General features: G+C 29.7%; 1 protein-coding gene across 2 annotated transcripts; it reads right to left on the bottom strand.

Moving 5' to 3' along the window:
* Positions 1 to 11,062: 11,062 nt before the first annotated feature.
* LOC106315697 (transcription factor bHLH68-like) lies at positions 11,063 to 15,830 on the bottom strand. Of its 2 annotated transcripts, XM_013753500.1 has the most exons (8): positions 15,347 to 15,830; positions 14,697 to 15,087; positions 13,896 to 13,976; positions 13,303 to 13,368; positions 13,006 to 13,071; positions 12,501 to 12,560; positions 12,308 to 12,352; positions 11,063 to 11,608 (listed from the first exon to the last, which is right to left on the bottom strand). In XM_013753500.1, exons 1-8 carry the CDS (start codon positions 15,667 to 15,669, stop codon positions 11,411 to 11,413), a joined length of 1,230 nt encoding a protein of 409 aa, XP_013608954.1. In that variant the 5' UTR covers positions 15,670 to 15,830; the 3' UTR covers positions 11,063 to 11,410. The 2 variants fall into 2 exon arrangements, with proteins under 2 accessions (XP_013608954.1, XP_013608962.1); XM_013753508.1 differs by lacking the exon at positions 12,308 to 12,352 and having other exon boundaries at positions 11,069 to 11,608.
* Positions 15,831 to 16,169: the final 339 nt, after the last annotated feature.

A 16,169-nucleotide genomic window follows, 5' to 3' on the forward strand; every position in this document is an offset into this window, starting at 1 on the left:
GATCAAGTTTCAAACTAAGGATGACAAATGATCAATCAAACTATCGATCTTAAGCATATAACATAAAAATCGTCCAAGCAAAACACGCGGAGCGACCTAGCATGACCGCTCCAGGAGGTTGCTCCCGACGCGTTTCTTCGTGTCTCACCCCGTCAAAACGCGAGCGACTTGAGCTGGTCGCTCTGGCTGGTCGCTCTGGCTGGAGCGACTTGAGATAGTCGCTCTGGGCTGGGAGCGACCTTGGTAGGTCGCTCTGAACATCGGGAGCGACTTCGGCACGTCGCTCTGGGAGGTCGCTCCATGGGTCAAATCTGTGTGTCTCCGGACGTGAAAACACGAGCGACTTCGTGCGGTCGCTCTGGGAAAGTCGCTCCGGGATGTGGTGCACATCGACTTCATGTAGTCGCTCCGGGAAGTCGCTCCAGGCAGTGCTCGTCCAAAGATCACTCTAATCACCTCCTTTGAGCTCCAAATGCACCCAAATGTCTCCAGGAACTCCATGTGGTACTCCAATACCTAATAGAGACATATGTATGCAAAATGCAACCTAGACATGGCTAAATCCTAATCTATATGATGAAAATGCACATGAATAAATGGATAAAACAATGTAAATATGCAAGATATCACTTAAGATATGAATATTATATATAAAACTATTTTTATCGATTATTATTTATTTATATTCATTTACGTATTATGTATATAATTAAATTAGAGTAAAAACATAAATCAAAACAATACATCTTATTTATTTACGATATTTTTTTGGTAAGTAAATCAAAACAATTATTTTATTTATTTTATATGATATATAACTAAATTACAAAGACATGGACATTGATATACAATATATTTTAATATAAATATTTATATTTTGAGAATTCATATTCATATGATAAACACAAAATTTCTAATGTGTGAATTTTTTAATGCAAATTTCAAAATCAAAATATTAAGGTTTCAATACTTTTTCAATACAAATTTAGAAATTATCATATTTAAGTATTATTCTATGTTATATAGTTTAATTTTAAACTATATTATTATATAATATGAATGTCTAGTAAATGCGACTTCATATTCATAAGATTTATGATCATTTGTATCTTGTTACTACCAAAAAAAAAGTTAAACCATTGATCACAAAATTTTAGTGTGAGACATTTAACGTTTTAAATAATTTATAGTCGTTTTAAAAATTCAAAATATAACATATAAAAAAATTTAACTTTTTATTATATGGCTAATGTAGTTGTTTAATATCAAATATTTATTATTCATAATCATTAATTTTCATATATACGATCTAAGATACAAAAACTATTATCAAATATTTATTATTCATAATCATTAATTGTCATATATACGTTAATCATATTAGGCAATTCCGTAGGTTTTATTTAAGAAAAGTGCGAAAATATTATTTTGTACACTATTTATCAATTTAATAGTTAGTTTAATAAAAAATATATAATATAAGTTAAGATGGACCAACCTATTTCTCTAAAAATTCTAAATTTCATTATCACGGTGACACGTGGCTATAAAATAATATTGTAATGTTTCTCAATTAATATATAAGGGATGTTGAAAAATGGTTTTTAGTAATTAAATTCATCAACTAAAGATAAATAGTAAAAAAATCCTTAAATAAAAATTATGTGAAATAAACCTCAACTTTAACTCCTTAACGTATGTTATCCTCCGTCTGAAAAACAGTGACGTAGGGTGACATACGTTAACGGTTTCTAATGTTGAAAACTTAGATGGAAGGTTTTTTTACTATTCAAAAATAGTTGATGAGTTTTATCGCTAAAAGTCACTAAATGTTTTAAAAAATTTATTATCATTTATACATTGTTTTACATTGATTTATAAACCTTTAAAACTCATTTATAAATTTAATACATTAATTTATTATAAAATTAATTTATAAAACCTAAATATAAATTAATAGTTTTCAACACTACTTACAACTTAATATAACTTCAAAATATTAAATTATTTAATATTTAGTAATAATGATGTAAGAAAATTTGTGTTTTTATATCATCATTGTTAAATATCAAACAATTTAAAGTTTCTAAGGTATATTAAGTCTTAAAGAGTGTCGAGGATAACTCATCCATGAAGTCAATAATGTTAGATTATTTTATCCTAATAAGTAGCAGAAATTGTAAAAACTTATAAAATCATTGTGAAACGTTATTAATCATATGTAAGAATATTAAAATATTTATGAAGCTTTATAAATAGGTTATAAAGTAATATATTAAAATTTATAAATGAGTTTTAAAGGCTTATAAATCAATCTAAAATAATATATAAATGATAATAAAGATATAAAATATTTAACGTTTTTAGTGATAAAAACCCTCAACTATTTTTGAATCGTAAAAAAATTCATCAACTAAGTTTTCAACATTATAAATCCTAAATTTATAAACCGTTAACGTATAGCACCCTCCGTCACGGTTTTTTAGACGGAGGGTAACATACGTTAACATAATTAAAGTTAATGATTTATTTGACATATTTTTTTTTTAATTCAAAAAGTTATAGGCCTAAGTCTATAATCTCCTTAGGCCAGGGACAAGAGCCGGTTGTTTAATCCCCTCCCCGCTGCTGTTGAGGCTCGAACCTGGCACCTATACCCTTTGGGACGAAGGCTTTACCAGTTGAATTAGCAACTCCGGATAAATTTGGATCATTTCTTGATTTGTGCATTTCATTCTTGCGCATGGGCCATGCTAATATTTTCAGTATCGTTCTAATTTTATCGGATGTCTCCGAAAGAATTTCATCGAGTTTTTAGTTAGAGAATTTTTTTATGATTCATCTTTATTTGAAAGATTTAATTACTAAAAACCTTTGAAAAAACTGTATCTATAATGAAATCCTCTTTTTCGGTATCAATGAAATTTTCTTTTAAATGAGCCATTTCAATCTTGTTTGACGTGAAACGAATCTACTTTGGAATGCTAGTCAGATATTCGTTATTGTTTTCCATCCAAGCAATACACAGGTTAAACTTTAATAGAAAAATAATACAGACCACATATAGATTTTATAGGATAATAAATTGTACCAGAAAGTGGTGGGGATGCTCCCTCGGGCATGAGCTAACCTTAAAAAAAATTGATATGTTTACCACTTTCATACTACATCTTTTCATTTTTACCACCACTAAATAAATATTTTCAAATATACATTCTTCATTAAGTGGCAAAAAACTTTTATACTCTTGTTCTTTATATATATAATAATAAATATTTAAACAAATAAAAGTCTAAAAAAATAAAAAATATTTCTTTTAATTTTTTTTAAGAATTATATTATTTCGAAATTCAAACTCTAAACCATAAAACTGAACTTTAAACCCTAAACCATCAATCCTAAAGCTTATTTTTTTCGAAATACGAACCCTAAAACATCAATCGTAAATCCTATTTTTTTTTGAAATACAAACCCTAAACCCTGGAATATCAACTCTAAACCCTGGAATATCAACTCTAAACCCTAAACCCCGAAACATCTACTCTAAACCCTAAACCCTAAACTTCAACTCTAAACCCAAAACCATCAACACTAAACCCTAAACTATCAACACTAAACCCTAAACCCTAAAAAGTAAACTCAAAACCCTAAACCCTAAAATTAACCCTAAACCCTAAAACATCAACTCCAAACCCCAAACCCTAAACCCTAAACCTTCAACTCTAAACCCTAAACCCTAAACTTCAACTCTAAACCCAAAACCATCAACACTAAACCCTAAACTATCAACACTAAACCCTAAACCCTAAAAAGTAAACTCAAAACCCTAAACCCTAAAATTAACCCTAAACCCTAAAACATCAACTCCAAACCCCAAACCCTAAACCCTAAACCTTCAACTCTAAACCCTAAACTCTAAACCCTAAATCCTAAACCCTAAACCCCTACAGTTGATGTTTTAGGGTTTAGATTTGAAGGTTTAGGGTTTTAGGGTTTAGGGTTCGAATTTCCAAAAAATATAGGGTTTAGGGTTTAGGGTTTAGGGTTTACGTTTAGGGTTTAGAGTTGATGTTTTAGGGTGTAGATTTGAAGGTTTGGGGTTTAGGGTTTAGAGTTGATGTTTCGGGATTTAGGGTTTAGAGTTGATGTTTCATGGTTTAGGGTTTAGAGTTGATGATTTAGGGTTTAAAGTTGATGTTTTAAGTTTAGATTTAGGGTTTAGGGTTTACGTTTTGGGTTTAGAGTTGTTGTTTTAGGGTTTAGATTTGAAGGTTTATGGTTTAGGGTTTAGGGTTTAGAGTTGATGTTTCGGAGTTTAGGATTTAGAGTTGATGTTTCATGGTTTAAGGTTTAAAATTGATGATTTATGGTTTAGAGTTGATGTTTTAAGTTTAGATTAGTTAACTTATGTTTTTTTTGGCAAAGTTAATCAAAATGTTATAAATGTCTTTTACCTTTCATTAAAGATGAGGGTACAAGTGGTTAGTGTAAACATGAAAAGTGGTACTTTGAAAGTGTTATTTCTGGCAATTTCCCTTGTATATAGTACAAATTTGTTTTTGACATTATGTGTTTTTCTGCACCAAGTGCACCAAAAAAATTTAAAATATTTTTTTGACAGATAAATATAAATATTTAAAAATAAAATTTTATTAATATTGTAATTTTTCTTTTTTTATCAATATTTTAATATAAATTTGATTTAATTAAACATAAAAATTAAGGTAAAAATAATTTGTTTATTTTAAATTATATTTAAGAATATGCATGTATATATTTAAATTTATAATCTTAGATAGATTTTTCTATCTATTGATTTTAATAAATATATTAAATAAATTTGTAAAAAATTGCATAATTATCAAAAATTAAAACTAAACAATATTTATAAAATTTGTAGATATACAAGAAACTAATGATTTTACGATTAAATTTTTATATTTTTCTAAAAAAAATTGTATACATTTTTGAAAATTTTAGTAATAAAATTGTACAATTTAAAATATATAATTAAATGATGTTTCAAAATTTGTTGCCATATTTGAATAAATTTATTTTAATAATGATTTTTGAGTTATTACCATATTTAAAAAAAAAAAATATATAAAGCAACATTAATTAAATGTAATATATGAGTTATTACTGTATTTTAAAAAGTTTACAAAAATATAAATTAACATTAAATATAATTGTCCATGTCAAACTATAAGCCATGTCATTTGTTTTATTAGCTATGTCATATTATTTTTGTAAAAATGATTGTAGAGAGGATCTATGGCAAAATCACTTCTCAAAATAACGTATAGGGGATAATAATAATGTAATTAATTACATCAAACATCTTGATACAAAGATTCGATACTATTAATGATGAAAATGAGATTTGCATAGGATTTGGAGGGGTCTATATAAATTATCTCCTTAATTGTTATTCGAAAATTAATGCTGGACACTTTTACATATAACTGATTATATATATTGTATACATAGTTACGTTATATATATATACATAACGAAAAGCTATATTTGTGTCCAGAAAAATCATTTCGACATTAGCAAAAACCAATTGGACTGGAATCCAAAGCGGAATATAATAATACAGCATGGTTTTGATTCGGTGTTGTTATGTGTTACTGTTGACAAATGCGTCTTTGCGTTGTCGTAATATATCGAACATGTAGCAATAATCAAGACATGCGCTCCCGTGATTTCGTCTGCCCGCCTAGATTTCGGTTAAAAGCAGATTTGTGGGCGTAATAATATTTGTTTTTCCGTCATGTAATGATGCATGCTTTTAAATAGTATATAAATATTATTACTATATGATATCTTGAGTATCTAAGTTTATCGAACGATCTTATACCTTAATCAAAGGTTAATCAAATCAAAACAACATTTGTCAATTGATTTGGGACCACTGGTGAACTGAAAATAATTATTAGCTATGTTCATTAGGATCTGACAAATACTATTACTACTAATTCCAATTATAATAATTAAATGGTCATAATTGTTACTGAGAGTTGACTTTTAGGGCATATTACAACTCCATAATTTAGAAATTAGTTAGATTTTTAATAATGAGATAATGGAGAATCTAATGATGCTGAAATTGTTGGATTAGCTCCCACACGGGGTCATATAACAATACAATATTGTTTATTGCCTTTCTAAAAAGTAAAAAGAATATATTTTCTTATTATTATTATTTTTTTTGACAACGAAAGGCTATTCTATTATTCAAACTTGAGATGGCCTAGGTAACCAAACCGAAATAGAACAACCAACAAAATGAAGCTTTCTATGGAACGATCTTGCCATCTTAGCTAAAAAATCAGAAGTCCGATTTTGCTCTCGTGGGATATGAGTAATCTTGAAATCCGGGAAGCATATATGTAGAGTCTCTATCTTCTCCAATTCTGTTGCAAAACTTGGCCAATCTCGTGGCTCCTTGATCATGGCAATCACATCTTTGCAGTTCGTTCCAAAGCTCTGGCATGTCGAGTATTGCAGCATGCTCTCCATCGCCCATTTTAGTGCTTCTAGTTCTGAATGCAGAGGAGATTCCCGTCGAATGTAGTTTCGTGTTCCCATATGTTGAGTCTCTCCCAAGCTGTCAATCCAAACCCATCCACATCCGCTGAACTGTGATGTAGATGTCCAAGAACCATCAATCATACATATATTACCCAAGCTTAAGACTTGAGGTTGAACACTGCTAAATTCTTGTTGAGGCGATGGCACCATCTCATTTGCATTGAACCAGACTTGGCATTCGCTCTCTGCGTATCGAACTAGCTCCAAAGGATCTCGATCAATTCCTCTAAAAAGTTTATAATTCCTGGCTTTCCAAATATACCAGATTATCCAGAGATAAGGATCTCTATACGAAATTTAAGATTTATAAGACGCCAAATAATATATTTGAATATCATCTTCAAGATGTATATAGTGTCAACTGTCAACCTATCAATAAGTCTGACGGTCTTTTTCCATAACAATGGGCCTGTGAATTTACATTAATAACTTTATTATCTAATTTGTTTCCAATTGACTGATGACTAACATTGTACCAGTTCGTTCTTGATCAAAGGAACTGGCAATATTGTGGGCTGGCCCAAAATAAGTACCGATGTGTTAACATAGTAAAAATGATACATTAGATCAATTTGTTTTCTTAAGATGCTACTAAGATAGGAAACACAATGATATATAATACACATATATCTAATCTATTAAAAAGGAAGTAGATTTTATACTTACCCCTAAGTTTTCCTCAATAATTACCATCCAATGCCACTTCCTTAATAACAAAACAACTAACTGATTTCTGTTTAATTAAATTAACTTTCAAACCAATAAATGTATAGCTGTTTTATTCCTATTAATTACAATCGACATCCACTTAAAACATTAAATCATTTTGATATTAAACCATATAATTAAACATCGACACAATAAAGATGATCACTAAATCTATTTTAACTAAACCACTAAACCATTGTCGAGTTCGTCACAACCAACTTGAATTATAAATGTCATTCCCTAGCATTGTTTTCACGATCTAAGGAAACCTATCTTTGGAAATCAACTCTAAATAACAAACTAACACAAACATTATTGATAAAATATTGCTGATATCGACATATTACCTATATAACATAGTTTTAGTTATTGTATATTTTGTTTATAGCATTGAAACTAAACCGGTTAATTGTTTTACACAAAACTTATGATTCTTTAAAAGAGTCATGCATATCAATTATCAAACTTACGATTCTTTAATAGAGTCATGACTATTGTCGATTATATTCACATTAACTATAAGTTTCTTTATACACAACTTTTTGAATAATGTCACAATCAATATTCTCAATTATATCTTCATTATAATCAATCGATATCTAACTATATTATGCCTAATTAAGCGTGAATCACCAAAAAAATCTAAACTTCTTTATTAGATTACCTTTTTGTTATAACAATCGATTTATATTTTTTAAAAATATTTTTAAAATTTAATCACGCCTAAAATCAAGCAATATCTTTATATTAAGTGCCTAATTAAGCGTTAAAAATCACCAAAAAATCATTCTTAATTATATTTGATTTCTGTTATATGGTGTTCGATTATTTAAAAAAAAATATTCTTAATTATATCACGCTTAACAATCAAGCAATATTTTACTATTAATCTAAGTATTAAATATTAAATATCTGTTTGATCTATTTATACGTCCACGTATATTAAGTGCGTTAAACTAATACATATCCCAAAATGAATGTATATTAGTGAAATTATATGAACAGTAAACTATTTGAGTGACCAATATACAATATAAAATAGTACATAGAAAAAAATAAATATAAATTTTACCGACATATAATATACTTTATACAAAGATACAATAGTGTTTTTATGTAATCACAACTGATTCAATACATACCCAATAAAAAAAATATATAACACGATCCAATAATGCAATATATGGTCGGTATCGATTAACTAAATTGTTCAAATGCAACTGCTAAATTTTTGTGTGTTTAAAATATCTATATATACATATCGTAAATCAAACATCCGTGCAGGTCAAAATCTAGTATTATTTAATTTGTTTATCACCAAGTTGTAATATTTGAAATAAATTAAGAAAAAAAACTAAATAAATTCTTATTTTGAGAGAATCAATGATATTTGCCCAAACCAGTGGAACTATCCGATACTTCATAGTGGCCCGTTAGAAATTAAGCTGAGGAAGCCTACACAAAAATAATAGAACAGGCGAGCCTGAAGGATACCAGTAAATTTTGGTCACCTAAATAATATTTCGATCAAAATAATATTTGATTAGTTTCTCAAAAATACCATTAAAGTTTGTGTTCTTAGTTTCTTTTCTTTTCATCTAATTTTGTTTTTGCAAGTTTTGTGCAAAAGTGATCCTACACAAGGTTTTTGGCCTGAAAAGGCCAATAATAAGTTATGATGTTGGGGTTCAAGCGATGGGCTCTCTTTTACTGGGCTTATTCAATAAATGTGGCTTTTTCAATACTAGTTTCCACAAGTAGTAGATTTGGAATTTTTTTTTGTTTTATAAATATTGTAATTTTGTGTTTCCAATGTAACTTTATAGCTTGTGTACTTATTTTTTCCATATTAGTTAAGACAATTAATACATACAACAATTTTTATTTTTATAAATCATGTGTTAAAATAAAGTTATTTTGGTATTCTAACTTTATTTTTAAAGTGTGCGAAAACTCTTAAACTACAATCCTAGTCGAAATCAAAACAAGTCTTGGTTAGTTGTAGTCTAATTAATTTAGTTATTAATCATTGCACGTTTACGAGAAAATTGTTACCAATTTTACATGGAGATATAACATCGGTAATCTTATTCCATGCAAAACTTGACCATTTTTAATACTTCATCTGTTCTAAAAAATCCATATTTTAAAGAGAAAAAATATTTCCAAAAGATACATGTTTGCATAAATTAATTTTAAATTATAAACTTCAAAAAACACAATTGTGTTTATTAAAATTTCATTGGTTAAAAATTGTGGAGAATAGTTAATAACGGAAAATAATGCATTGATAACTAAAATCCGATATGTTTTCTTAATAAGTATGAAAAACCTAAAACATACATCTTTCTGAAACAGATGAAGTAGATTGTAACAACACAAAATAATGGCGAAGCCACAATTTTGTGTATAAATACACAATTCCTCATCCCACCAGTCTACTTCACTAGTTTCACATTAACCAAGTAGTCATCAGTTCCAATTTAAACATGGATGTTAAGAATACCAAAGATGTTGTAGCAATGAACCCTGCAGGCAGGTACTGTGGCAGAAGCGGTGCTTCACCTAGAGTTTCCGATGCTGGTAAAACAATGGTTGCACTTGGCTTTGGAGCAGATGCAGGGCCATGTCTGAAAAATATTAGTCCACAAGTAAAAAAAATATTTTTGGTCCTTTTGTTTCTAAAAAACAGTGAAAATATTAAAAAATGCCGCTGGGGAGATTTGAACCCAGGTTCAATTTTATTCTTAGAACAATATTACCAGTAGAGCTACATTTTTTTATGTTTATTATTGGCCCCAAAACATAAATAATTTCGTCGGATCCTAAACACATGCTTGATGAACTTCTATTAAGACCCGACATTGAGCAGATGTTCACCTTTCGAGAAATCTTTTGAGAGTTATCCTAAAAAGTTCTTTGATGAGCTTCACAATAAAGAGAAGAAGTAATTCGTTATTCGTCTAAATGAAGAGTATTAATAATAAATTTCGTTTCTTCTTTGTTAGTGATCCACTGATCATCTTCTAGTGATTGGAGTAAACACAATAATTATCATAAATAATAAATAAAATTAATTATTAATTGTTTGATAATTAATTCGTTATATTTATATATAAAATTTTAAACTAAAATATATTTTAAAATAAATATGTTATTAATTTAAATTTACTTTTTATTTAACAATATTTTAATTTAAGTTTAAATTTAATTAAAAGTAAAGATTAACATAAATAACTAATTAATATAAATAAGTAGTTTTTTTTTAAAGTTTATATTTAAGAATGAATATGCATAAATTCAAAACTATAATTTTGGATAGATATTTTATCTACTTATTTTGGTTAAAATATATTAAATCAAATTGAAATTTTTTAAAAAGGCGAAATGAAGGGAACCTCATAGCATCTTCTATATGTTCAAGCAAATTGTTTTTTTTTTAATATTTATTTATATGTGTTATGTTGTATCTTTTTTTTTTTGTAAGCTGGTTTTCTTAATTAAATGCAGAAAGAAATAAAAACATACAAACCCAAAGGCTTAAGTCTGTTATGGGCTTAACCCAGTAATAAACCCTTAATGAAACACATATGATAGGAACTAAAAGCTCAGTTGATTTGGCAAAGGCCAGGAGTTGAAACGGTGATGTTGGAAAGGAGAGAAGAAGAGAAGTATCGAGAAGACTGTCTGCTTAATTTCTTCCGCAATAGATCATGATCGGAGAAACGGTGTTATGTTGTATCTTTAACACACAGTAGACATGTAAACTCATAACAGCAATAATAACGATACAAACCACGTGGAAGTAATTAAATAAGTACTTAAAAACAAATTACAATTAACCGGTAAATGAAATAACAATTTCTTAAAGCACGGAGACATACTGCTTGAGCATCTGATAACAAAAGTGATGTAACAATAAACGCATATTCGTCAAACGCCAAACGGAAATTCTCTAGCAAAGTATTAGACGAAGTACTTTGTATACCATCATGAGCAATCAGCCTTGGAAACTCACTTTGTTGGTTTCTCAGTAGACTGACTGCTCATGATGTTATATCATTTTCTCTAAGGTTGGAATTTCACGTGGCGTAGTTTGTCTGGCTCAATGGAAACCGGCAGAGCCGAGTGCTGGAGCCCAGTAGTCGGCACCGTTGTCACTCCCAACTTGGAGTGTGCAGGAGATTGGAACAAGACATAAACCTCGACTTCTCAAATCTTTCTTAGGTTCTTCATTTGCATTTTGAGTTTCCGTAGACGAAAACGATGCTTCTCTTCTCTTCATGCACTGATCATTCAGGAGCTAAAACCATATAATAAAATAAGAAACAATTGGTAAGTTTTGTTGCATTGACTAATAGCAAAATAACACATATTGATCTGTCACATATATAACGAGGTAAGAAATATGTGTTTAGTTTTATTACATATATTGTACTTACTAGATACGAAATATAAAATGACAACAATTGATTTTCTTAAAAGATATTGTGTTTTTATCAAAAATATAATTCTTAGACAATTGTACTACTTAACATATGCAAAATATGAATCAACATGTAGAATGGAAAAGAAAGAGGTAAGGTATACCTTTTGTATATATAATTTCATTGGGTTTTCTTTAGAGGAAGGCATATAATAAATAGTTTTAAGAGCATATAATTAATACAAGACCGCCCAAAGAATTTGAAATGTACTTTGATGGAGAACACAAATAAGGAGAAAAGTTGATATTTAAATAAATGCGGTGGCTTTGTTGGTTTTAACAAGCTTTCTTGGTTATTATTATCAATAATGCAAGGGACGGTGAAAAAGGCTGGCGATTGCATCTTTTAAAATTAAAACTTTATCTTTGAAGAAAACAGTAAAAAGGAAAAGGGGTATATGTTGGAAACTAAAGCTGTTCACATTTTTAGATTTGGATTCAACTGATCCAATAAAAAGTATATTGTTTAAACTATTGCTCTATATATAACGCAGACGTATAAAACTGGAAGTATACCTGACCGGGGTCCTCAGGAAATAAGCAATTTCTGTCTCCTTGTAGCTATGTATAAAAAACCATAGTTAAGAGAAATTTGTATATATGAGTACGTAAGTACATAGTATAAACTATAGTATGATGATGTGTATGAATATTCAGGATATATGTGCGTCTTATGCAGTATATGTATAAATGGAAATTTGGTGCTTACAAGTTGTTGGTGCCTCATATTCCCCGAGGCAGTCGTACCAAAGTATGGATGACTCAGAGCCTGCAACAGTTTCAAGAAAGAAACATAATACTTTATATATAATCACATCAATCAAAGATTACTTAACATGGAGAGAACAAAACTTTTTACTATCTTTTTTTTTTTGGTCGAATACTATCTTTATATATCTACCCTCTCTTTTATTGTTGTTTTAACAAGTGTCTCTTTCGTCATCATTTTAAATCAATGAAATAATTTTCGTCCATCATTGCATATATAATGTTTTATATTAAATATGTTTTTTTTACCAAATATGTTAATCTAGTGATAATACTGAGATGGATTCCCACTAATCACGAAATTGATACTCAGACACCTAATACCAAAATAATTAGTGATATAATTTATGTTTCAGTTAACTTTGATTACTATAACAAGTAGCATTATCTTTCTTCTATTGAAAGGAAAATGAGAATATTGAGAGTCTGGAAAAGACGAGTCCCACCTCAATTTGACTCTGAAGGAATCTAATGTATCCAATAGCTTCCGACAGGACAGAAGCTGTGTCAGTCTGCAAAAGATGGGTAAAAAAAGAAAGAAGAATGATTTAGATTATAAAAGATTTAAAATTATCTTCAATATTAATGCTAATATTTGTAGGTGTAGATGTTAAGAATAATGATACAAATTAAGTTTTTTCTTTTAATGTTTTTTTTTGTCATTTTTTTCTTTTAATGTTTCAAAGTTGAATTGATAAGAATAATTAAGATTAGTGTAATATAAAATTATCTTCAATATTTACCTTTCCAAAAGGTGATACTAGCTGATGAAGCGCTGCGATCCGGCCTCCGAGTTTCTCTTTTCTCACCTTTAATTATCACCAAAATTAATTAATAGCACAAACATAAAATAGAAGCTTTATATATATGCATGTGCCGTTATATTTTTTTACTAGTTACCATGCATATAGAAAACGTGCTTGCTTTATAAGTTAGAAGGGTTCAGTCTATTTGTCATATAGCTAACAATTGTATCATCGGATTCTAATTCTTATACGAGTTTCCATGACTATATTTCAAAACAGTACAGTAAAATTGAAATCTAAACTATATAATATATAATATCTAAGGAATATTGAGGAGTTTAAAGTTTGATTTTCCCCAAAAAAGAAAAAGGAATAATGAAGAAGGGAGAAGAAGACAAAACAAGAAAGAACAAAAGAGTTACGAAACACAAAAATCACACAGCTTATTCTGTGCCCATTCTGTTTTGTTTGCTTCTTCTGTTCTTCTTTGTGTTTGTGTCTTTGTTTTGTTAGTATGATGTCAGGGAGAGATTTTATATGAGAAGTTATATAGGTAAACTAAAGTTTCGTTGATATAATCAGTTAGCTACCTTGAGGGTCGATTGTGACGAAGGAGAAGGCTGAAGCCTTGGCTTTTTATTAGTAGACCCACCAATCTCTAAGCTGTTACACTTCATCGCATATATAGATAACAAACAAAATAAAGATCAATTAGCCATTAATCAAAAATATTCATTGCAAACCTATTATGGTTGATTATTGAATTTAATCCAAACCTTAAAATAAGACATGGTTTGTCCTGTTTTCTTAATTGATCTTTTTAGATTTCACCTTTTCAGAGTAGTTGATGTGTTTATATGTATATTAATTAGATCGTGTTTCGGATTTTTCTCTCTGTTATCTCCAGTGTTTTTAAAACCGGACCTACCCGATGGTTGGACCGGGTTCGACCATGAACCAGTTATATAGCCGGGTTGGTCTAGTAATTGGTTCGACCATGAACCGGTCACATAGCCGAATTATATTTCAAAATTATTAAACCAATAAAAACTACTAAAACTATCAAAATTTTATAAACCATCCATATAAACAAAAAACTAATTTATATTTATAATATTTTATGTTCAAAATTGATTATATTTTAACTATGCATCATGTTTACTAATATTACTTTTATATTTACATACTAAAAAAATATTAAACCATATTATTGAATCAAGTTTGACCCGATCGAACCATATTGAACCGTGACCCAAAATATTTCCGGTTCAACTTCCGGTCCGGTTTTAAAAACACTGGTTATCTCTTAATTTTAACTCCTTTTAGCATTTAAAAAGAAAAGAAAAAACTTGTATTCTATCAAATTATCAGAGATGTGGAAAAATAATTACCTCAGAGGAACGATCCGGAGGAATGTGTCTACCCTCGGACAAATTAAGACCATTGTGAATGCTCGAGAAATCCAACATACTACTGTTGTTGTTGTTGTTGTTGTTGTTGTTATCATCGTTGCTATTTAGACTTGTTGTGGTTATGGTTGAAACACAAGACTTGTTAGGAGGTGAGTTTGGAGAAGGTGTGAGGTAGCCATTGCTGTTGTTAATGTTGCTCTCTTGTTTGATGTCATCAACCCCCATGGAAGCTTGTTGGTGGCTTAGCACTTGTTCTTCCCAGTTCTCTAATCCCATCTTCCCTTGAAAATTATGGTGCTGCTGTTCAACATGATGATTATGATGGTTCATCATCTCCAATCTCTCGTCCTCTCCCATCATCAATCCACCCCTTAGGTCACAAATAAGATGCACGTATTAGATTTGCGTATTTGATACTGAAGATACGAGAAACACACAAACAAAGCAAAGTTTGGGTTTCATGGAAACTGATAAATTATAAATATATTAAAGAAGTCAAGATTAGGTTACAACACATGACAAAACAAAGTCATGAAGCTGATTAGGTGAACTCAAGATCATGGCTTAGAGAGAATATTTTCGTTTCGGAATATCTCTATATATGGAGGGGAGAGAGAGATGAGAGTTACAAAAGAAGTTGGCTAAGGCTCCAAGACTCAGGAGGGAGATCATTGCTTTCGAGCCAAGAGGAGAGATTAGGGTTATTAGGCAAAGACGGCGAAGAAGAGGACGAAGAAGAAGTTGCCGGGTATGGCATGAAGGGCGGCAAGAGAGTCGGCATCATTTGTGGTCGGACATAATTGTTAGGGGTCATTTGTGGCGGCAACGGCCCATGCTGATGACCCATCAACGGTTGTGGTGGCCTCATGCTGCCGCTTGCGTTCCACCAATTAGGGTTTCCGGGCGCCATCAGCTGTTGAACCGGCGAACTCTCCAACACACCTCTATTCATCACCTTCTCTCTCTACTGTCTCTCTAGATCTCTTTATGTGTTTACTAATCAAGGGCTTTGGAAAAACTTTGAGAAGTGTTTGATTCTTTAGCTTAAGTAGTTTTAGTTTTCTCGGAGAAGAGAGAGAGAAAGGAAAAAAACTAATTTGCAGTATTTCTATCTCATTTGTTAACATGTGATGTGATGTTAATTTTTGTTGAAGTTTTTTAATTGTATTTAGTTTTGTCTTTTTCCTCACTTTTTTGTTCCCTTAATTTTATTTTCTTTAAATATATATTTTATTGAATATCATATATTTACTTTTTTCCCATGCTTTAGCTTTATCTTAAAGTGGGGCAGAGAAAGGTGGTAGCTACTTTTGTTATTTAAATCAATACATGAGTTGAGAAAACAAGCAAATAAGATTTAAATCGAGGAAGATTATTCGAATACTTTATATACGGTGTCTAAAATTTTCAAATATATATAGTATATATTTTTCTTTTGGATATATCACAAGT

The sequence above is a fragment of the Brassica oleracea genome, chromosome C1, assembly GCF_000695525.1.
Source record: "Brassica oleracea var. oleracea cultivar TO1000 chromosome C1, BOL, whole genome shotgun sequence".
In the NCBI taxonomy this organism is placed as follows: Eukaryota; Viridiplantae; Streptophyta; class Magnoliopsida; order Brassicales; family Brassicaceae; genus Brassica; species Brassica oleracea.

Coding starts and splice junctions, on each gene's coding strand:
- LOC106315697 (XM_013753500.1), bottom strand. CDS start 15,669: ATGAATAGAGGTGTGTTGGAGAGTTCGCCGGTTCAACAGCTGATGGCG. Junction 12,353..12,500: donor ATATGAGGCACCAACAACTT/GTAAGCACCAAA, acceptor TTTTATACATAG/CTACAAGGAGACAGAAATTG. Junction 11,609..12,307: donor TTCCTGAGGACCCCGGTCAG/GTATACTTCCAG, acceptor ATATGGTTTTAG/CTCCTGAATGATCAGTGCAT.